Source organism: Sander lucioperca, chromosome 21 (genome assembly GCF_008315115.2).
Source record: "Sander lucioperca isolate FBNREF2018 chromosome 21, SLUC_FBN_1.2, whole genome shotgun sequence".
NCBI classification, from domain to species: domain Eukaryota; kingdom Metazoa; phylum Chordata; class Actinopteri; order Perciformes; family Percidae; genus Sander; species Sander lucioperca.
The window spans coordinates 20,420,016-20,445,535 of NC_050193.1; the positions used below are offsets into that span (position 1 = coordinate 20,420,016).

Below are 25,520 nucleotides of genomic sequence, written 5' to 3' on the forward strand. Positions count from 1 at the left end.
GTTGTTGAAAGTTATGTGTTTATTTTTATTTGTGTATATGTTCCAACTGCACCAGTTGAAAGAATGTTTTTTTGGACATACTATGTTCAACTCAACAAAACTGTTGCTCTGAAGACTTCTTGTTCCTAGGTGGTGATTTCAATTGTACTGAGCATAATCTAGATCGGAATCACATGGAGCCTCATTTGGCTTCGCGTAAACGCTTAATTCATATTAGTAAAAAGTATGATTTATGTGATATTTGGAGATCTTTAAATGGTAACGATAGACAGTACACTTGGCTTCACACACGTGATAATGTTATGTCATTAGCTAGGCTGGACAGATTTTACAGTTTTAATCACCATCTTAGTATTTTCAATAAATGTTATATAACACCAGTAAGTTTTTCAGATCACAGTATGGTGCACTGTAAGCTTATTTTAAGCTCAATAAAACCAAAAAGCGCATACTGGCATTTTACTACTAATTTGTTAAGTGATAATTTTTTTAAGGAATCATTTAAGTACTTCTGGGAAGTTCACAGAGCAAAGAAGTCTTCTTTTTATTCATTGCAACAGTAGTGGGATGTTGGTAAGATACAAATCAGACAGTTTACTCAACAGTATACTCACAACGTTACTAAGGAGTTGACTCGTTCTTTAGAGCTTTTGGAGGGAGAGATAATTGAATTTCAAAATCTGGCACAATCTACCGGCGAGATTCATTATTTAGAAGCCTGTTCAAAGAAGAAAGCTCAGTTAGCTGATCTACTGGGGCATAAAATACAGGGGGCTCTGGTCCGTTCATGCTTTCAGAGCATTGATCAGATGGATGCACCGTCCCAATACTTTTTCAATTTGGAAAAAAAGAATGGTCAGAAACGGCTTATTCATGGATTGCGCTCCGAAGATGGAGTATTAGTGTCAGATCCTGCTGGTATTCGGGGAAGAGCAGTTCATTTTTATCAAAATCTGTATAGGAGCGAGCTCAAGTCAGAGTGTTGTGTGGACAACGTTTTCCTTGACAGCCTACCAAAGGTGTCAGAGGAGGCCAATAATGGTCTTGAAGGGGTGCTGACCCTGGAAGAGCTTTATAAGGCCCTGCTAAGCATGGTGTCCGGGAGGGCCCCAGTAATGGATGGCCTCCCGATTGACTTCTATAAGGCTTTTTGGTTGGAAATATTTGTGGAGTGCTTTAATAGCTTTTGATTTTCGCAACAACTTTATAGATATGATTAGGATACTCTATTGTGACGTTGAGAGTATGCTGAAAATAAATGGTGGCTTATGTGCTCCTTTTCAGGTTCTCAGGGGACAAGGTTGCCCCTTGTCTGGAATGTTGTATTCCTTGGCTATTGAGCCATTGCTTCAACAGATAAGAGGTTGGTGTTGGGGAAATGGGGGTATAAAATATCTAGGAGTTTATCTAGGGGATGACAGTGTGTTACAAAAAAATTGGGAGGGTTTGATGGAAAAAATTAAAGGGCGCTTGGAGAAGTGGTAATGGTTATTACCAAATATGTCCTATAGGGGGAGAACTCTCATTGTCAACAACTTAGTGGCATCTTCACTTTGGCATAGATTGGCATGTGTAGACCCTTCTCAACAGTTTTTAGCGGAAGCTCAAGCTGCTCTTGTGAATTTTTTTTGGGACAAATTGCACTGGATCCCACAGAGTGTTTTATACCTCCCCAAAGATGAGGGTGGGCAAGGTTTGATTAATTTACAAAGTAGAATGGCTGCCTTTCGGTTACAGTTTGTAAAAAGATTACTTGATGGTTCTACAGATTTCAGCTGGCGTGCTGTGAGTTGCACTATTTTGTACACTATTGGGGGTTTCGGACTGGATAAATCCCTCTTTTTAATGGATCCAACCAAATTGGATTTATCGGAACTGCCTGCTTTCTATCAAAATCTTTTCAAGGTGTGGAGTTTTTTTCGTGTGCACAAGACTGAGAACTCCTATTCTCTCCACTGGCTCTTGCAGGAACCACTGATACTTGGGGCCCGTTTGGACATTGCTACTTACTGTTATCTGCTGGGGTTCAGCACCATTTTTCTGCAATCCAAGGTCTTTACTTTGGGACATTTGTTGACATTAACTGGGCCTCAATTTGAGAATGTGGATATCGTATCCAAACATTTACGAATCAGATCTGTTCGCTTATTAACTCGTTTTTTGGTCAAACTTAAAGCATGTTTTACAGTTGAAGAAGAACATTTGTTAAGAGACTTTTCTACAGGGGTTTGTTCTCCTGATGTTGAGGACCCCTTTCCGTGTTTGATTATTCAACCCAATCTTGAAGAGGGTACAGGTTTTGTTGCTGAAATCAGGTGAATCTTTGTTTTTAGATTTCTTGTCAAGTGATGGAAAAAAAACTGTATAGAGCCTGTGTTTTGGTTTTTAATAAGAAAGTGTTAGAAAAGAGAATCGCTACACCATGGCGTTCTGTTTTTAAACTGAGAAATGATGTCAAACCTGAATGGAGATCATTATATAAGCCACCATTGTCTAAAAGGTTTGGTGATATACAATGGAGAATTCTCCATGGTGCCATTGCTGTCAATTCTTTTATTTCACTGTTGAATCCAGAAGTTAATTCTGTTTGCCCTTTCTGTCCTCAAAGGGAGACTGTTTTTCATGCTTTCATGCATTGTTTTAGATCACAACCTTTGTTTATGAGATTAGAAGAATTGTTTTTGAGGTTTGATGAGACGTTGGTATTGAGACTTTCATCTTGGGTTTTAAGTACTTTCGGAAAAAACGTTTCATCTGTCAATTGTTGAATTTCATTCTAGGGCAGCAGAAATGGCTCTTTACATTAGCAGGAAAAACAGAGTGGAACAAAAGTGTAGCGATGATGTGAATGTATGTTTTTTTTTAACTTTGATCAAATCTAGAGTCTTGATTGATTTTCGATTTTATAAAACTATGAGTGATCTTTCAACTTTTGAATTGATATGGTGCAGTCATGGTGCTTTGTGTGCAGTTTGTGAAGGTGATTTGTGTTTTTCTTTTTAATTTCTGTAGGTGTTTATTGTGAAGAGATATTGTTAAAATTTATTGTGAAGAGATACTGTTAAAATTGTAAATAAAGTTTTTTTCAAAAATCAAAAAAAAATCTCTGTCTCTGTCTCTCTCTCTCTCTCTCTCTCTCTCTCTCTCTCTCTCTCTCTCTCTGTCTCTCTCTCTCTCTGTCTCTCTGTCTCTCTCCCTCTCTCTCTATCTCTCTCTCTCCTCCTTCTCTTTCTCTCCTCTTTCTCTCTCCCTCTCCCTCTGTATGTCTCTCCCTCGTTCTCTCTCTCTGTCACTCTTCCTCTTTCTCTCTCTCTTCCTCTCTCTGATTGGCTCGTTCTCTGCAGCCTCCTCCGGCAGCATAATGCTGCTCCGCTCTGTTGGTAGTGTCAGTGTTCCTGCTGTGGACCCGTGGACTGTTCTCTGGACCTGTGGCTCGGCTTTCTCTTCTCTGTCCTGGCTCGGCCCGACATGACGCGGGACTTAACCCGGACCGGAGCGAGTGGGACGAGGCTGTGACAGCCGGAGCGCTGCATGCCTGCACAGTGCGGATGAATGAACGACAGAGATGGAAAAACTACTGAGTCAGGTCAGTGTGTGTGTGTGTGTGTGTGTGTGTGTGTGTGTGTGTGCACGTGTGCACTTGAGCATCGTTCTTGTCTTGATAACTAAATTTCACACTGCTTCCACGATAAACAAGGAAAAATTCTTTTTAATATTTCCTCTGATATGAAGGTGATTCTTTTTATAGATGTTATATTGAATCAGTGTTAATGTTCTGTGTTTGCTCGATGTGGGAACTTAACTTCTTGTTCAGAAGATTGTGGCGTCCGGTGACTTTCATGCGCAGAAACTCGAGTGAAGATAATGACCTCTTCTGAATAGTCCATCATGTTTTTTTAATTTTCATTTTACTCTCTACCGTTGTCTCTCTACATACTATTCTCTGCTGTTGTCTCACTACATACTACTCTCTACTGTTGTCTCACTACATACTACTCTCTACTGTTGTCTCACTACATACTACTCTCTACTGTTGTCTCTCTACATACTACTCTCTACTGTTGTCTCTCTACATACTATTCTCTACTGTTGTCTCACTACATACTACTCTCTACTGCTGTCTCTCTACATACTACTCTCTACTGTTGTCTCTCTACATACTATTCTCTACTGTTGTCTCACTACATACTACTCTCTACTGCTGTCTCTCTACATACTACTCTCTACTGTTGTCTCACTACATACTACTCTCTACTGTTGTCTCACTACATACTACTCTCTACTGTTGTCTCTCTACATACTACTCTCTATTGTTGTCTCTCTTCATACTACTCCCTACTATTGTCTCTCTTCATACTACTCTCTACTGTTGTCTCTCTACATACTACTCTCTACTGTTGTCTCTCTACATACTACTATTGTTGTCTCTCTTCATACTACTCTCTACTGCTGTCTCTCTACATACTACTCTCTACTGTTGTCTCTCTTCATACTACTCTCTACTGCTGTCTCTCTACATACTACTCTCTACTGCTGTCTCTCTACATACTACTATTGTTGTCTCTCTACATACTACTCTCTACTGCTGTCTCTCTACTGTTGTCTCTCTTCATACTACTCTCTACTGTTGTCTCTCTTCATACTACTCTCTACTGTTGTCTCTCTACATACTACTCTCTACTGCTGTCTCTCTACATACTACTCTCTACTGTTGTCTCTCTTCATACTACTCTCTACTGTTGTCTCTCTTAATACTACGTCAACTTATTTTACGAGTTCAGAGAGAGAACGGGTGGTTGGTGCAGCGGGGCGAGGAGACATGTCATTGGCTCTTAAAAAGTGGTCCCTGAGGCAGTGATTGATGGGAGTTTTAACAGGATTACAGCAGCTATAGATGATGGATCTTTTTCAGAAGTTATTTATTGCTGTCGGGCTGTAAATCTAAAGACCATTTCAAACAATATATAAGAAGTGTTTAGTGGAAATAGTTACCAACCCTGCCTTCAAGTTATCTTGACTGATCTGTATATATATTAGTTAAACTTTACCAGTTCATATAATTGATCACAATGTTACACAGCTCTGTTTACATAGATGTTTACTTGTTCTACATGTGTTTTTATTTCACACTGGCTTTGGTAATGTAATGTAAAATGTAAATGTTTGTTTCTGTGTTAATGAAGCTGCCTTGAATTGAAATGCAGAGACACTGAGTTAGAGAGAGAGAGGTGATGGATAACTGGCGGGGGTGTTGGCCATCGTACATCTTTCTAAATTTAGAACAGCAGCTGAGCTCTGCTTCCCTGAGACACACAGAGACGACCAACAGACAATCATCAGACGACAAATCAGAGGAACGACAGTAAAACCAGTAAACACACACAGAAGAGACAGAAACACACTCCCATCTTCCCTCTGTGTGTTTACATGCACAGAAGTAAATTAAGTCAATGACCCGGTTATAATAATAATAACAAGAAGAAGAAATAATTTTTTTATGGACGCCTTGTGCATCAATCAAGGTCACTTTACAGCCGTCAATAAAACAGGAAGACAGACACAAGTTACATGAAAACTAAACAACAAACACGTGAGGAGGGAAATGCTAAAATTTAAAAAGCTGTTTGGGCTGTGATTTGAAGATGGAGGGACGGTTTGTGGGAGAGAGTAAGACTCTTTCTTCGGTTGACCTTTATTAAAATCCAGGCTGGTCTCATGAAGCATTCATACATATATCTCTGAAACGGGAGATCATGTCCTGAAGAAGTTAAGGAGAAAACACAAGACTTTCACCAAGGAAACAGGTGTTCATGTTCTGAGAAAGTTAAGGAGAAAACACAAGACTTTCACCAGGAAACAGGTGTTCATGTCCTGAAGAAGTTAAGGAGAAAACACAAGACTTTCACCCAGGAAACAGGTGTTCATGTTTTGAGAAAGTTAAGGAGAAAACACAAGACTTTCACCAGGAAACAGGTGTTCATGTCCTGAAGAAGTTAAGGAGAAAACACAAGGCTTTCACCAGGAAACAGGTGTTCATGTCCTGAAGAAGTTAAGAAGAAAACACAAGACTTTCAGACAGGAAACAGGTGTTCATGTCCTGAAGAAGTTAAGGAGAAAACACAAGACTTTCACCAGGAAACAGGTGTTCATGTCCTGAAGAAGTTAAGGAGAAAACACAAGGCTTTCACCAGGAAACAGGTGTTCATGTCCTGAAGAAGTTAAGGAGAAAACACAAGACTTTCACCAGGAAACAGGTGTTCATGTCCTGAAGAAGTTAAGGAGAAAACACAAGACTTTCACCCAGGAAACAGCTGTTCATGTCCTGAAGAAGTTGAAAAACAAATTTCCCCCTTGCAATTTTTACCTTCCCCTTTAGTCATTTTACCCTTGCGCCGGGCCTGGTACAGACGACCGTGAGGTCGCGGTCTTTTTAGTGGCTGTTGCAGTGACATTAACCCGAGAAAGGTTGGCTGTCAGTTTGGGTACAAAACTCCACAAGGTCATGTCTTTTTAGTGGCCGTTGTTGTTACATTTAGCCGAGAAAAGATGACTGTCAGCCGCGTACAGGGCTCCGCGAGAGCACGGGTTTTTATAACCATCAGCATAGCATCATCTAGCTACTCTGCTGCGCTGTCTGACAATGCGAGACTAGCATCAAGCTAACATTGACATTGTGGGATGTTGGGTTTAGTGTTCCCAACCTGGCAACCCCCCGTGAACTTCGACGCTGGGGAGGAGGGGCTGGGGGAGACAACTCCTCCAGTATTTAGTTTGGAATTGTAGGGTCTTTGTAAATTATAGTGTGGTCTAGACATACTCTATCTGTAAAGTGTCTTGAGATACCTCTTGTTATGATTTGATACTTTAAATAAAATTAAATTGAATTGATCAGCCAGCAAGTGCTGCTCTCAGCTGCGTCTTATTTTAGCTGCTGCAACACAGTAAATCTCTGCAGACAACAGATTTACTGTGTGTGTGTCTGTGTGTCTGTGTGTGTCTGTGTGTGTGTGTGTGTCTGTGTGTGTCTTTGTGTGTGTGTGTGTGTGTGTCTCTCTGTGTGTGTGTGTGTGTGTGTGTCTCTGTGTGTGTGTGTCTGTGTGTGTGTGCGTGTGTGTGTGTGCGTGTGCATCTGTGTGTGTCTGTGTGTGTGTGATGAATCAGTAACATTAAAGAATAATTAACTGAAGTAACAAACATTATTGCAGCTGATTAATCTGCAGTTACTGAATCTGATGACAATCACACGTGTCACTTCCTGTCAGATATTAAACGTTTCTACAGTCAGATGGAGAAACTGCAGCAGGAGATAAAGACACGGTTTCTACTTTCAGAACATGAAAAACTTGTTTTATTTTTTATATAACAGATATTTTCAGCCTGTTTCCTGTTAGGATGTTCTGTCTGTCTGTCTGTCTGTCTGTCTGTCTGTCTGACTGTCTGTCTCTCTGTCTGTCTCTCTGTCTGTCTGTATGTCTTTCTGTTTCTCTCTCTGTCTCTCTGTCTGTCTGTCTGTCTGTCACCACAGGACTCTTCCTTCGTTCTCTGGCAGTAAAGTGTAAAGTCCATCTGTTGAACTTTTCTAGTGATGTTCATGTTCACACAAACGAGCTGAGCACTCTATAATTATCATAGTGGATTTTACAGAAGATGAAACTATAATCTCTCTCTTTTTACAGATGATGTGTGTGTGTTTGTTTCTGAGCGGACGAGTTTCTCCGACGCAGTTAACCTGTGAAACACTGATCCTGCTGTCAACCAACCTGACAGGTAACTTCCTGTCTCTCTTCCTGTCTCTCTTTCTGTTTTCTTGTCTCTCTTCCTGACTCCCTTCCTGTCTATCTTCCTGTCTGTCTACCTGTCTCTCTTCCAGTCTCTCTGTCTTCCTGTCTGTCTTCCTGTCTCTCTTCCTCTCTCTCTTCCTGTCTTCTTGTCTGTCTTCCTGTCTGTCTACCTGTCTCTCTTCCTGTCTCTGGGTCTACATTAACATTGTCAAATAGTAGAGAAACTTATGAAAAGTTGAGTTAGTTTTAGCTTTCTCCCTGTCTCTGTCTCAGTGCATGTTTGTGTTTCAGCGAGGACGTTGGTGTTCCTGAACCAGACGTTTGGCGTCAGAAACAGCTCAGGTGTGTTCTGTGACCTGTCGGTGGACGGGATAGGAACCTGTTGGCCTCTCAGCGCAGCCGGACAGCTGATCTCCAGACCGTGCCCCGAACAGTTCAATGGTATCCACTACAACACCTCCAGTAAGGACCCATCTTTCCTCCTCTTATTAACCCAAACCTCCATCTTTTTATCAACATAACTCAGTAGTTTTGGGGTCTAAACCTAACCAAACTGGGACCGTTTCACAATGTTAACCATGGGTTTTAAACCGCAACCGTTACCTTCTCTGGTTTAGATATGAGGACGTATTTCCTGCCACCACTAGGGGGCACTGAGTTATGAAATGCTCCTGTGGGTCATATTAGAGGGGGGGACAAACCACCCATATCCTCGGAGGGTTTGGAGGGGGGGGGGACATACCATCCATATCTTTGGAGGGTATGGGGGAGGGGTTGGAGTGTAACTTCTATCTTCTTCTATTTGTTTGACTCTGAACTGGGACACTAATCTGCATCCCTCCTCAGTCCTCCACCAATCAGAAGCTGCCACTGAAGTGTTAGCCAATCAAAGCTCAACACTTTGTGGTTTCACTGACATTTAACGACTTTCGGAGGAGACCAGACGCTTATTACTCCCTGCCAACTGGAGAAATTACAGTGATTAAAGGAGTGTCTGTGTACGTGTTTGTGAGTGTGTGTGTGTGTGTGTGTGTGTGTGTGTGTGTCTGTCTGTCTGTGTGTGTGTGTCTGTGTGAGTGTGTGTGTGTGTGTGTGTGTGTGTGTGCGTGCGTGCGTGTAGGTGTATGTGCATGTGTGTGTGTGTGTGTGTGTGCGTGTGGGTGTTTATGCATGTGTCTGTGTGTGTTGTGTGTGTTTCTGTGTCTGTGTGTGCGTGTGTGTGTCTGTGTGTGTGTGTGTGTGTCTTGTGTGTGTGGGTGGTGAAAATATCCTGTTTAATTAGAGGTTTAGTTGTTGATCTGACTGATGAGTCATCTGTGTGTGTGTTTGTTAAACCAGCTGGAGCTCGTGTCTCACTCCCCCTCATCATCATCATCATCATCATCATCATCATCATCATCATCATCATTATCATCATCATCATCATCGGCTTGTCCTATGTAATGGATCTTCATTTGCTTTTTTAAGCTTTTTGTGTTTTTATCTGACGTTTCTGTCGCTTTGTTTGAACTTTTTGTCCCATTTCATTAACATTTAAAACATTTAAACCCTGAGCTGGATGTTTGAAGAGTCTCTGTTTTAAAGCGAGAGTGATATGTTATCATCTGAAACTAGACGGCGATAAATAGTGAAGGTGTTGGTATCATCTGAAACTAGACGGTCTCAGGAGTCCATGTCAGGATAAATAGTGAAGATGTTATATCATCTGAAACTAGACGGTCTCAGGGTCCATGTCAGGATAAATAGTGAAGATGTTAATATCATCTGAAACTAGACGGTCTCAGGAGTCCATGTCAGGATAAATAGTGAAGATGTTGATATCATCTGAAACTAGACGGTCTCAGGAGTCCATGTCAGGATAAATAGTGAAGATGTTGGTATCATCTGAAACTAGACGGTCTCAGGAGTCCATGTCAGGATAAATAGTGAAGATGTTAATATCATCTGAAACTAGACGGTCTCAGGAGTCCATGTCAGGATAAATAGTGAAGATGTTAATATCATCTGAAACTAGACGGTCTCAGGAGTCCATGTCAGGATAAATAGTGAAGATGTTAATATCATCTGAAACTAGACGGTCTCAGGGGTCCATGTCAGGATAAATAGTGAAGATGTTAATATCATCTGAAACTAGACGGTCTCAGGAGTCCATGTCAGGATAAATAGTGAAGATGTTGTATCATCTGAAACTAGACGGTCTCAGGGTCCGGGGTCCATGTCAGGATAAATAGTGAAGATGTTGGTATCATCTGAAACTAGACGGTCTCAGGAGTCCATGTCAGGATAAATAGTGAAGATGTTGGTATCATCTGAAACTAGACGGTCTCAGGAGTCCATGTCAGGATAAATAGTGAAGATGTTAATATCATCTGAAACTAGACGGTCTCAGGGGTCCATGTCAGGATAAATAGTGAAGATGTTATATCATCTGAAACTAGACGGTCTCAGGGGTCCATGTCAGGATAAATAGTGAAGATGTTGGTATCATCTGAAACTAGACGGTCTCAGTGGTCCATGTCAGGATAAATAGTGAAGATGTTGGTATCATCTGAAACTAGACGGTCTCAGGAGTCCATGTCAGGATAAATAGTGAAGATGTTAATATCATCTGAAACTAGACGGTCTCAGGAGTCCATGTCAGGATAAATAGTGAAGATGTTAATATCATCTGAAACTAGACGGTCTCAGGAGTCCATGCCAGGATAAATAGTGAAGATGTTAGTATCATCTGAAACTAGACGGTCTCAGGGGTCCATGTCAGGATAAATAGTGAAGATGTTATATCATCTGAAACTAGACGGTCTCAGGAGTCCATGCCAGGATAAATAGTGAAGATGTTAATATCATCTGAAACTAGACGGTCTCAGGAGTCCATGTCAGGATAAATAGTGAAGATGTTAATATCATCTGAAACTAGACGGTCTCAGGGGTCCATGTCAGGATAAATAGTGAAGATGTTAATATCATCTGAAACTAGACGGTCTCAGGGGTCCATGTCAGGATAAACAGTGAAGATGTTGGTATCATCTGAAACTAGACGGTCTCAGGAGTCCAGGGGTCCATGTCAGGATAAATAGTGAAGATGTTGGTATCATCTGAAACTAGACGGTCTCAGGAGTCCATGTCAGGATAAATAGTGAAGATGTTGGTATCATCTGAAACTAGACGGTCTCAGGGGTCCATGTCAGGATAAATAGTGAAGATGTTGGTATCATCTGAAACTAGACGGTCTCAGGAGTCCATGTCAGGATAAATAGTGAAGATGTTAATATCATCTGAAACTAGACGGTCTCAGGGGTCCATGTCAGGATAAATAGTGAAGATGTTGGTATCATCTGAAACTAGACGGTCTCAGTGGTCCATGTCAGGATAAATAGTGAAGATGTTGGTATCATCTGAAACTAGACGGTCTCAGGGGTCCATGTCAGGATAAATAGTGAAGATGTTGGTATCATCTGAAACTAGACGGTCTCAGGGGTCCATGTCAGGATAAATAGTGAAGATGTTAATATCATCTGAAACTAGACGGTCTCAGGAGTCCATGTCAGGATAAATAGTGAAGATGTTAATATCATCTGAAACTAGACGGTCTCAGTGGGTCCATGTCAGGATAAATAGTGAAGATGTTGATATCATCTGAAACTAGACGGTCTCAGGGAGTCCATGCCAGGATAAATAGTGAAGATGTTAATATCATCTGAAACTAGACGGTCTCAGGAGTCCATGTCAGGATAAATAGTGAAGATGTTAATATCATCTGAAACTAGACGGTCTCAGGAGTCCATGTCAGGATAAATAGTGAAGATGTTAATATCATCTGAAACTAGACGGTCTCAGGGGTCCATGTCAGGATAAATAGTGAAGATGTTGGTATCATCTGAAACTAGACGGTCTCAGGAGTCCAGGGGTCCATGTCAGGATAAAAAGTGAAGATGTTAATATCATCTGAAACTAGACGGTCTCAGGAGTCCATGTCAGGATAAATAGTGAAGATGTTAATATCATCTGAAACTAGACGGTCTCAGTGGTCCATGTCAGGATAAATAGTGAAGCTGTTAATATCATCTGAAACTAGACGGTCTCAGGGGTCCATGTCAGGATAAATAGTGAAGATGTTGGTATCATCTGAAACTAGACGGTCTCAGGAGTCCAGGGGTCCATGTCAGGATAAATAGTGAAGATGTTGGTATCATCTGAAACTAGACGGTCTCAGGAGTCCATGTCAGGATAAATAGTGAAGATGTTAATATCATCTGAAACTAGACGGTCTCAGGGGTCCACGTCAGGATAAATAATGAAGATGTTGGTATCATCTGAAACTAGACGGTCTCAGGAATCCATGTCAGGATAAATAGTGAAGATGTTAATGTCATTTGAAACTAGACGGTCTCAGGGGTCCATGTCAGGATAAATAGTGAAGATGTTAATATCATCTGAAACTAGACGGTCTCAGGAGTCCATGCCAGGATAAATAGTGAAGATGTTAATATCATCTGAAACTAGACGGTCTCAGGGGTCCATGTCAGGATAAATAGTGAAGATGTTGGTATCATCTGAAACTAGACGGTCTCAGGAGTCCAGGGGTCCATGTCAGGATAAATAGTGAAGATGTTAATATCATCTGAAACTAGACGGTCTCAGGAGTCCATGTCAGGATAAATAGTGAAGATGTTAATATCATCTGAAACTAGACGGTCTCAGGGGTCCATGTCAGGATAAATAGTGAAGATGTTAATATCATCTGAAACTAGACGGTCTCAGGGGTCCATGTCAGGATAAATAGTGAAGATGTTAATATCATCTGAAACTAGACGGTCTCAGGGGTCCATGTCAGGATAAATAGTGAAGATGTTGGTATCATCTGAAACTAGACGGTCTCAGGGGTCCATGTCAGGATAAATAGTGAAGATGTTGGTATCATCTGAAACTAGACGGTCTCAGGAATCCATGTCAGGATAAATAGTGAAGATGTTAATATCATCTGAAACTAGACGGTCTCAGGAGTCCATGCCAGGATAAATAGTGAAGATGTTAATATCATCTGAAACTAGACGGTCTCAGGGGTCCATGTCAGGATAAATAGTGAAGATGTTGGTATCATCTGAAACTAGACGGTCTCAGGAGTCCAGGGGTCCATGTCAGGATAAATAGTGAAGATGTTAATATCATCTGAAACTAGACGGTCTCAGGAGTCCATGTCAGGATAAATAGTGAAGATGTTAATATCATCTGAAACTAGACGGTCTCAGTGGTCCATGTCAGGATAAATAGTGAAGCTGTTAATATCATCTGAAACTAGACGGTCTCAGGGGTCCATGTCAGGATAAATAGTGAAGATGTTGGTATCATCTGAAACTAGACGGTCTCAGGAGTCAGGGGTCCATGTCAGGATAAAAGTGAAGATGTTAATATCATCTGAAACTAGACGGTCTCAGGAGTCCATGTCAGGATAAATAGTGAAGATGTTAATATCATCTGAAACTAGACGGTCTCAGGGGTCCATGTCAGGATAAATAGTGAAGATGTTGGTATCATCTGAAACTAGACGGTCTCAGGAATCCATGTCAGGATAAATAGTGAAGATGTTAATGTCATTTGAAACTAGACGGTCTCAGGGGTCCATGTCAGGATAAATAGTGAAGATGTTAATATCATCTGAAACTAGACGGTCTCAGGAGTCCATGCCAGGATAAATAGTGAAGATGTTAATATCATCTGAAACTAGACGGTCTCAGGGGTCCATGTCAGGATAAATAGTGAAGATGTTGGTATCATCTGAAACTAGACGGTCTCAGGAGTCCAGGGGTCCATGTCAGGATAAAAAGTGAAGATGTTAATATCATCTGAAACTAGACGGTCTCAGGAGTCCATGTCAGGATAAATAGTGAAGATGTTAATATCATCTGAAACTAGACGGTCTCAGGGGTCCATGTCAGGATAAATAGTGAAGATGTTAATATCATCTGAAACTAGACGGTTTCAGGGGTCCATGTCAGGATAAATAGTGAAGATGTTGGTATCATCTGAAACTAGACGGTCTCAGGAGTCCAGGGGTCCATGTCAGGATAAATAGTGAAGATGTTAATATCATCTGAAACTAGACGGTCTCAGGAGTCCATGTCAGGATAAATAGTGAAGATGTTAATATCATCTGAAACTAGACGGTCTCAGTGGTCCATGTCAGGATAAATAGTGAAGATGTTGGTATCAACTGAAACTAGACGGTCTCAGGGGTCCATGTCAGGATAAATAGTGAAGATGTTGGTATCATCTGAAACTAGACGGTCTCAGGAATCCATGTAAGGATAAATAGTGAAGATGTTAATATCATCTGAAACTAGACGGTCTCAGGAGTCCATGCCAGGATAAATAGTGAAGATGTTAATATCATCTGAAACTAGACGGTCTCAGGGGTCCATGTCAGGATAAATAGTGAAGATGTTGGTATCATCTGAAACTAGACGGTCTCAGGAGTCCAGGGGTCCATGTCAGGATAAAATAGTGAAGATGTTAATATCATCTGAAACTAGACGGTCTCAGGAGTCCATGTCAGGATAAATAGTGAAGATGTTAATATCATCTGAAACTAGACGGTCTCAGTGGTCCATGTCAGGATAAATAGTGAAGATGTTAATATCATCTGAAACTAAACGGTCTCAGGGGTCCATGTCAGGATAAATAGTGAAGATGTTGGTATCATCTGAAACTAGACGGTCTCAGGAGTCCAGGGGTCCATGTCAGGATAAAAAGTGAAGATGTTAATATCATCTGAAACTAGACTGTCTCAGTGGTCCATGTCAGGATAAATAGTGAAGATGTTGGTATCATCTGAAACTAGACGGTCTCAGGAGTCCATGTCAGGATAAATAGTGAAGATGTTAATATCATCTGAAACTAGACGGTCTCAGGGGTCCATGTCAGGATAAATAGTGAAGATGTTGGTATCATCTGAAACTAGACGGTCTCAGGAGTCCATGTCAGGATAAATAGTGACGATGTTAATATCATCTGAAACTAGACGGTTTCATGGGTCCATGCCAGGATAAATAGTGAAGATGTTAATATCATCTGAAACTAGACGGTCTCAGGAGTCCATGTCAGGATAAATAGTGAAGATGTTAATATCATCTGAAACTAGACGGTCTCAGGGGTCCATGTCAGGATAAATAGTGAAGATGTTGGTATCATCTGAAACTAGACGGTCTCAGGAGTCCATGTCAGGATAAATAGTGAAGATGTTAATATCATCTGAAACTAGACGGTCTCAGGGGTCCATGTCAGGATAAATAGTGAAGATGTTGGTATCATCTGAAACTAGACGGTCTCAGGAGTCCATGTCAGGATAAATAGTGACGATGTTAATATCATCTGAAACTAGACGGTTTCATGGGTCCATGCCAGGATAAATAGTGAAGATGTTAATATCATCTGAAACTAGACGGTCTCAGGAGTCCATGTCAGGATAAATAGTGAAGATGTTAATATCATCTGAAACTAGACGGTCTCAGGGGTCCATGTCAGGATAAATAGTGAAGATGTTAATATCATCTGAAACTAGACGGTCTCAGGAATCCATGTCAGGATAAATAGTGAAGATGTTAATATCATCTGAAACTAGACGGTCTCAGGAGTCCATGTCAGGATAAATAGTGAAGATGTTGGTATCATCTGAAACTAGACGGTCTCAGGAGTCCATGTCAGGATAAATAGTGAAGATGTTAATATCATCTGAAACTAGACGGTCTCAGGAGTCCATGCCAGGATAAATAGTGAAGATGTTGGTATCATCTGAAACTAGACGGTCTCAGGAATCCATGTCAGGATAAATAGTGAAGATGTTAATATCATCTGAAACTAGACGGTCTCAGGGGTCCATGTCAGGATAAATAGTGAAGATGTTGGTATCATCTGAAACTAGACGGTCTCAGGAATCCATGTCAGGATAAATAGTGAAGATGTTAATATCATCTGAAACTAGACGGTCTCAGGAGTCCAGGGGTCCATGTCAGGATAAATAGTGAAGATGTTGGTATCATCTGAAACTAGACGGTCTCAGGAGTCCATGTCAGGATAAATAGTGAAGATGTTGGTATCATCTGAAACTAGACGGTCTCAGGAGTCCATGTCAGGATAAATAGTGAAGATGTTAATATCATCTGAAACTAGACGGTCTCAGGGGTCGATGTCAGGATAAATAGTGAAGATGTTAATATCATCTGAAACTAGACGGTCTCAGGGGTCCATGTCAGGATAAATAGTGAAGATGTTGGTATCATCTGAAACTAGACGGTCTCAGTGGTCCATGTCAGGATAAATAGTGAAGATGTTGGTATCATCTGAAACTAGACGGTCTCAGGAGTCCATGCCAGGATAAACAGTGAAGATGTTAATATCATCTGAAACTAGACGGTCTCAGGGGTCCATGTCAGGATAAATAGTGAAGATGTTAATATCATCTGAAACTAGACGGTCTCAGGAGTCCATGCCAGGATAAATAGTGAAGATGTTAATATCATCTGAAACTAGACGGTCTCAGGGGTCCATGTCAGGATAAATAGTGAAGATGTTAATATCATCTGAAACTAGACGGTCTCAGGAGTCCATGCCAGGATAAATAGTGAAGATGTTAATATCATCTGAAACTAGACGGTCTCACGAGTCCATGCCAGGATAAATAGTGAAGATGTTAATATCATCTGAAACTAGACGGTCTCAGGGGTCCATGTCAGGATAAATAGTGAAGCTGTTAATATCATCTGAAAAAAGACGGTCTCAGGGGTCCATGTCAGGATAAATAGTGAAGATGTTGGTATCATCTGAAACTAGACGGTCTCAGGAGTCCAGGGGTCCATGTCAGGATAAAAAGTGAAGATGTTAATATCATCTGAAACTAGACGGTCTCAGGAGTCCATGTCAGGATAAATAGTGAAGATGTTAATATCATCTGAAACTAGACGGTCTCAGGGGTCCACGTCAGGATAAATAATGAAGATGTTGGTATCATCTGAAACTAGACGGTCTCAGGAATCCATGTCAGGATAAATAGTGAAGATGTTAATGTCATTTGAAACTAGACGGTCTCAGGGGTCCATGTCAGGATAAATAGTGAAGATGTTAATATCATCTGAAACTAGACGGTCTCAGGAGTCCATGCCAGGATAAATAGTGAAGATGTTAATATCATCTGAAACTAGACGGTCTCAGGGGTCCATGTCAGGATAAATAGTGAAGATGTTGGTATCATCTGAAACTAGACGGTCTCAGGAGTCCAGGGGTCCATGTCAGGATAAAAAGTGAAGATGTTAATATCATCTGAAACTAGACGGTCTCAGGAGTCCATGTCAGGATAAATAGTGAAGATGTTAATATCATCTGAAACTAGACGGTCTCAGTGGTCCATGTCAGGATAAATAGTGAAGATGTTGGTATCAACTGAAACTAGACGGTCTCAGGGGTCCATGTCAGGATAAATAGTGAAGATGTTGGTATCATCTGAAACTAGACGGTCTCAGGAATCCATGTCAGGATAAATAGTGAAGATGTTAATATCATCTGAAACTAGACGGTCTCAGGAGTCCATGCCAGGATAAATAGTGAAGATGTTAATATCATCTGAAACTAGACGGTCTCAGGGGTCCATGTCAGGATAAATAGTGAAGATGTTGGTATCATCTGAAACTAGACGGTCTCAGGAGTCCAGGGGTCCATGTCAGGATAAAAAGTGAAGATGTTAATATCATCTGAAACTAGACGGTCTCAGGAGTCCATGTCAGGATAAATAGTGAAGATGTTAATATCATCTGAAACTAGACGGTCTCAGGGGTCCATGTCAGGATAAATAGTGAAGATGTTGGTATCATCTGAAACTAGACGGTCTCAGGAGTCCAGGGGTCCATGTCAGGATAAAAAGTGAAGATGTTAATATCATCTGAAACTAGACTGTCTCAGTGGTCCATGTCAGGATAAATAGTGAAGATGTTGGTATCATCTGAAACTAGACGGTCTCAGGAGTCCATGTCAGGATAAATAGTGAAGATGTTAATATCATCTGAAACTAGACGGTCTCAGGGGTCCATGTCAGGATAAATAGTGAAGATGTTGGTATCATCTGAAACTAGACGGTCTCAGGAGTCCATGTCAGGATAAATAGTGACGATGTTAATATCATCTGAAACTAGACGGTTTCAGGGGTCCATGCCAGGATAAATAGTGAAGATGTTAATATCATCTGAAACTAGACGGTCTCAGGAGTCCATGTCAGGATAAATAGTGAAGATGTTAATATCATCTGAAACTAGACGGTCTCAGGGGTCCATGTCAGGATAAATAGTGAAGATGTTGGTATCATCTGAAACTAGACGGTCTCAGGAGTCCATGTCAGGATAAATAGTGAAGATGTTAATATCATCTGAAACTAGACGGTCTCAGGAGTCCATGTCAGGATAAATAGTGAAGATGTTAATATCATCTGAAACTAGACGGTCTCAGTGGTCCATGTCAGGATAAATAGTGAAGCTGTTAATATCATCTGAAACTAAACGGTCTCAGGGGTCCATGTCAGGATAAATAGTGAAGATGTTGGTATCATCTGAAACTAGACGGTCTCAGGAGTCCAGGGGTCCATGTCAGGATAAAAAGTGAAGATGTTAATATCATCTGAAACTAGACGGTCTCAGGAGTCCATGTCAGGATAAATAGTGAAGATGTTAATATCATCTGAAACTAGACGGTCTCAGGGGTCCACGTCAGGATAAATAATGAAGATGTTGGTATCATCTGAAACTAGACGGTCTCAGGAATCCATGTCAGGATAAATAGTGAAGATGTTAATGTCATTTGAAACTAGACGGTCTCAGGGGTCCATGTCAGGATAAATAGTGAAGATGTTAATATCATCTGAAACTAGACGGTCTCAGGAGTCCATTTCAGGATAAATAGTGAAGATGTTAATATCATCTGAAACTAGACGGTCTCAGGGGTCCATGTCAGGATAAATAGTGAAGATGTTGGTATCATCTGAAACTAGACGGTCTCAGGAGTCCAGGGGTCCATGTCAGGATAAAAAGTGAAGATGTTAATATCATCTGAAACTAGACGGTCTCAGGAGTCCATGCCAGGATAAATAGTGAAGATGTTAATATCATCTGAAACTAGACGGTCTCAGGGGTCCATGTCAGGATAAATAGTGAAGATGTTAATATCATCTGAAACTAGACGGTTTCAGGGGTCCATGTCAGGATAAATAGTGAAGATGTTGGTATCATCTGAAACTAGACGGTCTCAGGAGTCCAGGGGTCCATGTCAGGATAAAAAGTGAAGATGTTAATATCATCTGAAACTAGACGGTCTCAGGAGTCCATGTCAGGATAAATAGTGAAGATGTTAATATCATCTGAAACTAGACGGTCTCAGTGGTCCATGTCAGGATAAATAGTGAAGATGTTGGTATCAACTGAAACTAGACGGTCTCAGGGGTCCATGTCAGGATAAATAGTGAAGATGTTGGTATCATCTGAAACTAGACGGTCTCAGGAATCCATGTAAGGATAAATAGTGAAGATGTTAATATCATCTGAAACTAGACGGTCTCAGGAGTCCATGCCAGGATAAATAGTGAAGATGTTAATATCATCTGAAACTAGACGGTCTCAGGGGTCCATGTCAGGATAAATAGTGAAGATGTTGGTATCATCTGAAACTAGACGGTCTCAGGAGTCCAGGGGTCCATGTCAGGATAAAAAGTGAAGATGTTAATATCATCTGAAACTAGACGGTCTCAGGAGTCCATGTCAGGATAAATAGTGAAGATGTTAATATCATCTGAAACTAGACGGTCTCAGTGGTCCATGTCAGGATAAATAGTGAAGCTGTTAATATCATCTGAAACTAAACGGTCTCAGGGGTCCATGTCAGGATAAATAGTGAAGATGTTGGTATCATCTGAAACTAGACGGTCTCAGGAGTCCAGGGGTCCATGTCAGGATAAAAAGTGAAGATGTTAATATCATCTGAAACTAGACGGTCTCAGGAGTCCATGTCAGGATAAATAGTGAAGATGTTAATATCATCTGAAACTAGACGGTCTCAGGGGTCCACGTCAGGATAAATAATGAAGATGTTGGTATCATCTGAAACTAGACGGTCTCAGGAATCCATGTCAGGATAAATAGTGAAGATGTTAATGTCATTTGAAACTAGACGGTCTCAGGGGTCCATGTCAGGATAAATAGTGAAGATGTTAATATCATCTGAAACTAGACGGTCTCAGGAGTCCATGCCAGGATAAATAGTGAAGATGTTAATATCATCTGAAACTAGACGGTCTCAGGGGTCCATGTCAGGATAAATAGTGAAGATGTTGGTATCATCTGAAACTAGACGGTCTCAGGAGTCCAGGGGTCCATGTCAGGATAAAAAGTGAAGATGTTAATATCATCTGAAACTAGACGGTCTCAGGAGTCCATGTCAGGATAAATAGTGAAGATGTTAATATCATCTGAAACTAGACGGTCTCAGTGGTCCATGTCAGGATAAATAGTGAAGATGTTGGTATCATCTGAAACTAGACGGTCTCAGGAGTCCAGGGGTCCATGTCAGGATAAAAAGTGAAGATGTTAATATCATCTGAAACTAGACGGTCTCAGGAGTCCATGCCAGGATAAATAGTGAAGATGTTAATATCATCTGAAACTAGACGGTCTCAGGGGTCCATGTCAGGATAAATAGTGAAGATGTTAATATCATCTGAAACTAGACGGTTTCAGGGGTCCATGTCAGGATAAATAGTGAAGATGTTGGTATCATCTGAAACTAGACGGTCTCAGGAGTCCAGGGGTCCATGTCAGGATAAAAAGTGAAGATGTTAATATCATCTGAAACTAGACGGTCTCAGGAGTCCATGTCAGGATAAATAGTGAAGATGTTAATATCATCTGAAACTAGACGGTCTCAGTGGTCCATGTCAGGATAAATAGTGAAGATGTTGGTATCAACTGAAACTAGACGGTCTCAGGGGTCCATGTCAGGATAAATAGTGAAGATGTTGGTATCATCTGAAACTAGACGGTCTCAGGAATCCATGTAAGGATAAATAGTGAAGATGTTAATATCATCTGAAACTAGACGGTCTCAGGAGTCCATGCCAGGATAAATAGTGAAGATGTTAATATCATCTGAAACTAGACGGTCTCAGGGGTCCATGTCAGGATAAATAGTGAAGATGTTGGTATCATCTGAAACTAGACGGTCTCAGGAGTCCAGGGGTCCATGTCAGGATAAAAAGTGAAGATGTTAATATCATCTGAAACTAGACGGTCTCAGGAGTCCATGTCAGGATAAATAGTGAAGATGTTAATATCATCTGAAACTAGACGGTCTCAGTGGTCCATGTCAGGATAAATAGTGAAGATGTTGGTATCAACTGAAACTAGACGGTCTCAGGGGTCCATGTCAGGATAAATAGTGAAGATGTTGGTATCATCTGAAACTAGACGGTCTCAGGAATCCATGTAAGGATAAATAGTGAAGATGTTAATATCATCTGAAACTAGACGGTCTCAGGGGTCCATGTCAGGATAAATAGTGAAGATGTTGGTATCATCTGAAACTAGACGGTCTCAGGAATCCATGTCAGGATAAATAGTGAAGATGTTAATATCATCTGAAACTAGACGGTCTCAGGAGTCCATGCCAGGATAAATAGTGAAGATGTTAATATCATCTGAAACTAGACGGTCTCAGGGGTCCATGTCAGGATAAATAGTGAAGATGTTGGTATCATCTGAAACTAGACGGTCTCAGGAGTCCAGGGGTCCATGTCAGGATAAAAAGTGAAGATGTTAATATCATCTGAAACTAGACGGTCTCAGGAGTCCATGTCAGGATAAATAGTGAAGATGTTAATATCATCTGAAACTAGACGGTCTCAGTGGTCCATGTCAGGATAAATAGTGAAGCTGTTAATATCATCTGAAACTAGACGGTCTCAGGGGTCCATGTCAGGATAAATAGTGAAGATGTTGGTATCATCTGAAACTAGACGGTCTCAGGAGTCCAGGGGTCCATGTCAGGATAAAAAGTGAAGATGTTAATATCATCTGAAACTAGACGGTCTCAGGGGTCCATGTCAGGATAAATAGTGAAGATGTTGGTATCATCTGAAACTAGACGGTCTCAGGAGTCCATGTCAGGATAAATAGTGAAGATGTTAATATCATCTGAAACTAGACGGTCTCAGGAGTCCATGCCAGGATAAATAGTGAAGATGTTAATATCATCTGAAACTAGACAGTCTCAGGGGTCCATGTCAGGATAAATAGTGAAGATGTTGGTATCATCTGAAACTAGACGGTCTCAGGAGTCCAGGGGTCCATGTCAGGATAAAAAGTGAAGATGTTAATATCATCTGAAACTAGACGGTCTCAGGAGTCCATGTCAGGATAAATAGTGAAGATGTTAATATCATCTGAAACTAGACGGTCTCAGTGGTCCATGTCAGGATAAATAGTGAAGCTGTTAATATCATCTGAAACTAGACGGTCTCAGGGGTCCATGTCAGGATAAATAGTGAAGATGTTGGTATCATCTGAAACTAGACGGTCTCAGGAGTCCAGGGGTCCATGTCAGGATAAAAAGTGAAGATGTTAATATCATCTGAAACTAGACGGTCTCAGGAGTCCATGTCAGGATAAATAGTGAAGATGTTAATATCATCTGAAACTAGACGGTCTCAGGGGTCCACGTCAGGATAAATAATGAAGATGTTGGTATCATCTGAAACTAGACGGTCTCAGGAATCCATGTCAGGATAAATAGTGAAGATGTTAATGTCATTTGAAACTAGACGGTCTCAGGGGTCCATGTCAGGATAAATAGTGAAGATGTTAATATCATCTGAAACTAGACGGTCTCAGTGGTCCACGTCAGGATAAATAGTGAAGATGTTGGTATCAACTGAAACTAGACGGTCTCAGGGGTCCATGTCAGGATAAATAGTGAAGATGTTGGTATCATCTGAAACTAGACGGTCTCAGGAATCCATGTAAGGATAAATAGTGAAGATGTTAATATCATCTGAAACTAGACGGTCTCAGGGGTCCATGTCAGGATAAATAGTGAAGATGTTGGTATCATCTGAAACTAGACGGTCTCAGGAATCCATGTCAGGATAAATAGTGAAGATGTTAATATCATCTGAAACTAGACGGTCTCAGGAGTCCATGCCAGGATAAATAGTGAAGATGTTAATATCATCTGAAACTAGACGGTCTCAGGGGTCCATGTCAGGATAAATAGTGAAGATGTTGGTATCATCTGAAACTAGACGGTCTCAGGAGTCCAGGGGTCCATGTCAGGATAAAAAGTGAAGATGTTAATATCATCTGAAACTAGACGGTCTCAGGAGTCCATGTCAGGATAAATAGTGAAGATGTTAATATCATCTGAAACTAGACGGTCTCAGTAGTCCATGTCAGGATAAATAGTGAAGCTGTTAATATCATCTGAAACTAGACGGTCTCAGGGGTCCATGTCAGGATAAATAGTGAAGATGTTGGTATCATCTGAAACTAGACGGTCTCAGGAGTCCAGGGGTCCATGTCAGGATAAAAAGTGAAGATGTTAATATCATCTGAAACTAGACGGTCTCAGGAGTCCATGTCAGGATAAATAGTGAAGATGTTAATATCATCTGAAACTAGACGGTCTCAGGGGTCCACGTCAGGATAAATAATGAAGATGTTGGTATCATCTGAAACTAGACGGTCTCAGGAGTCCAGGGGTCCATGTCAGGATAAAAAGTGAAGATGTTAATATCATCTGAAACTAGACGGTCTCAGGAGTCCATGTCAGGATAAATAGTGAAGATGTTAATATCATCTGAAACTAGACGGTCTCAGGGGTCCACGTCAGGATAAATAATGAAGATGTTGGTATCATCTGAAACTAGACGGTCTCAGGAATCCATGTCAGGATAAATAGTGAAGATGTTAATGTCATTTGAAACTAGACGGTCTCAGGGGTCCATGTCAGGATAAATAGTGAAGATGTTAATATCATCTGAAACTAGACGGTCTCAGTGGTCCACGTCAGGATAAATAGTGAAGATGTTGGTATCAACTGAAACTAGACGGTCTCAGGGGTCCATGTCAGGATAAATAGTGAAGATGTTGGTATCATCTGAAACTAGACGGTCTCAGGAATCCATGTAAGGATAAATAGTGAAGATGTTAATATCATCTGAAACTAGACGGTCTCAGGGGTCCATGTCAGGATAAATAGTGAAGATGTTGGTATCATCTGAAACTAGACGGTCTCAGGAATCCATGTCAGGATAAATAGTGAAGATGTTAATATCATCTGAAACTAGACGGTCTCAGGAGTCCATGCCAGGATAAATAGTGAAGATGTTAATATCATCTGAAACTAGACGGTCTCAGGGGTCCATGTCAGGATAAATAGTGAAGATGTTGGTATCATCTGAAACTAGACGGTCTCAGGAGTCCAGGGGTCCATGTCAGGATAAAAAGTGAAGATGTTAATATCATCTGAAACTAGACGGTCTCAGGAGTCCATGTCAGGATAAATAGTGAAGATGTTAATATCATCTGAAACTAGACGGTCTCAGTAGTCCATGTCAGGATAAATAGTGAAGCTGTTAATATCATCTGAAACTAGACGGTCTCAGGGGTCCATGTCAGGATAAATAGTGAAGATGTTGGTATCATCTGAAACTAGACGGTCTCAGGAGTCCAGGGGTCCATGTCAGGATAAAAAGTGAAGATGTTAATATCATCTGAAACTAGACGGTCTCAGGAGTCCATGTCAGGATAAATAGTGAAGATGTTAATATCATCTGAAACTAGACGGTCTCAGGGGTCCACGTCAGGATAAATAATGAAGATGTTGGTATCATCTGAAACTAGACGGTCTCAGGAATCCATGTCAGGATAAATAGTGAAGATGTTAATGTCATTTGAAACTAGACGGTCTCAGGGGTCCATGTCAGGATAAATAGTGAAGATGTTAATATCATCTGAAACTAGACGGTCTCAGGAGTCCATGCCAGGATAAATAGTGAAGATGTTAATATCATCTGAAACTAGACGGTCTCAGGGGTCCATGTCAGGATAAATAGTGAAGATGTTGGTATCATCTGAAAGTAGACGGTCTCAGGAGTCCAGGGGTCCATGTCAGGATAAAAAGTGAAGATGTTAATATCATCTGAAACTAGACGGTCTCAGGAGTCCATGTCAGGATAAATAGTGAAGATGTTAATATCATCTGAAACTAGACGGTCTCAGTGGTCCATGTCAGGATAAATAGTGAAGATGTTGGTATCAACTGAAACTAGACGGTCTCAGGGGTCCATGTCAGGATAAATAGTGAAGATGTTGGTATCATCTGAAACTAGACGGTCTCAGGAATCCATGTAAGGATAAATAGTGAAGATGTTAATATCATCTGAAACTAGACGGTCTCAGGGGTCCATGTCAGGATAAATAGTGAAGATGTTGGTATCATCTGAAACTAGACGGTCTCAGGAATCCATGTCAGGATAAATAGTGAAGATGTTAATATCATCTGAAACTAGACGGTCTCAGGAGTCCATGCCAGGATAAATAGTGAAGATGTTAATATCATCTGAAACTAGACGGTCTCAGGGGTCCATGTCAGGATAAATAGTGAAGATGTTGGTATCATCTGAAACTAGACGGTCTCAGGAGTCCAGGGGTCCATGTC

The 25,520-nt window shown here is 40.9% G+C and overlaps 1 protein-coding gene across 2 annotated transcripts in view; it reads left to right on the forward strand.

The window, feature by feature from the left end:
• The first annotated feature begins 3,293 nt into the window (after window positions 1-3,293).
• crhr1 (corticotropin releasing hormone receptor 1) overlaps window positions 3,294-25,520 on the forward strand; it is a 67,731-nt gene continuing 45,504 nt past the window's right edge. The window contains exons 1-3 of one of the 2 annotated variants that reach the window (XM_035996552.1): window positions 3,294-3,586; window positions 7,677-7,767; window positions 8,073-8,243. In XM_035996552.1, the coding sequence (XP_035852445.1) occupies window positions 3,566-3,586; window positions 7,677-7,767; window positions 8,073-8,243 (283 nt within the window). In that variant the 5' untranslated portion in view covers window positions 3,294-3,565. The remainder of the gene's footprint in view (window positions 3,587-7,676; window positions 7,768-8,072; window positions 8,244-25,520) is intronic. The other variant, XM_035996551.1, reaches the window with a different exon arrangement.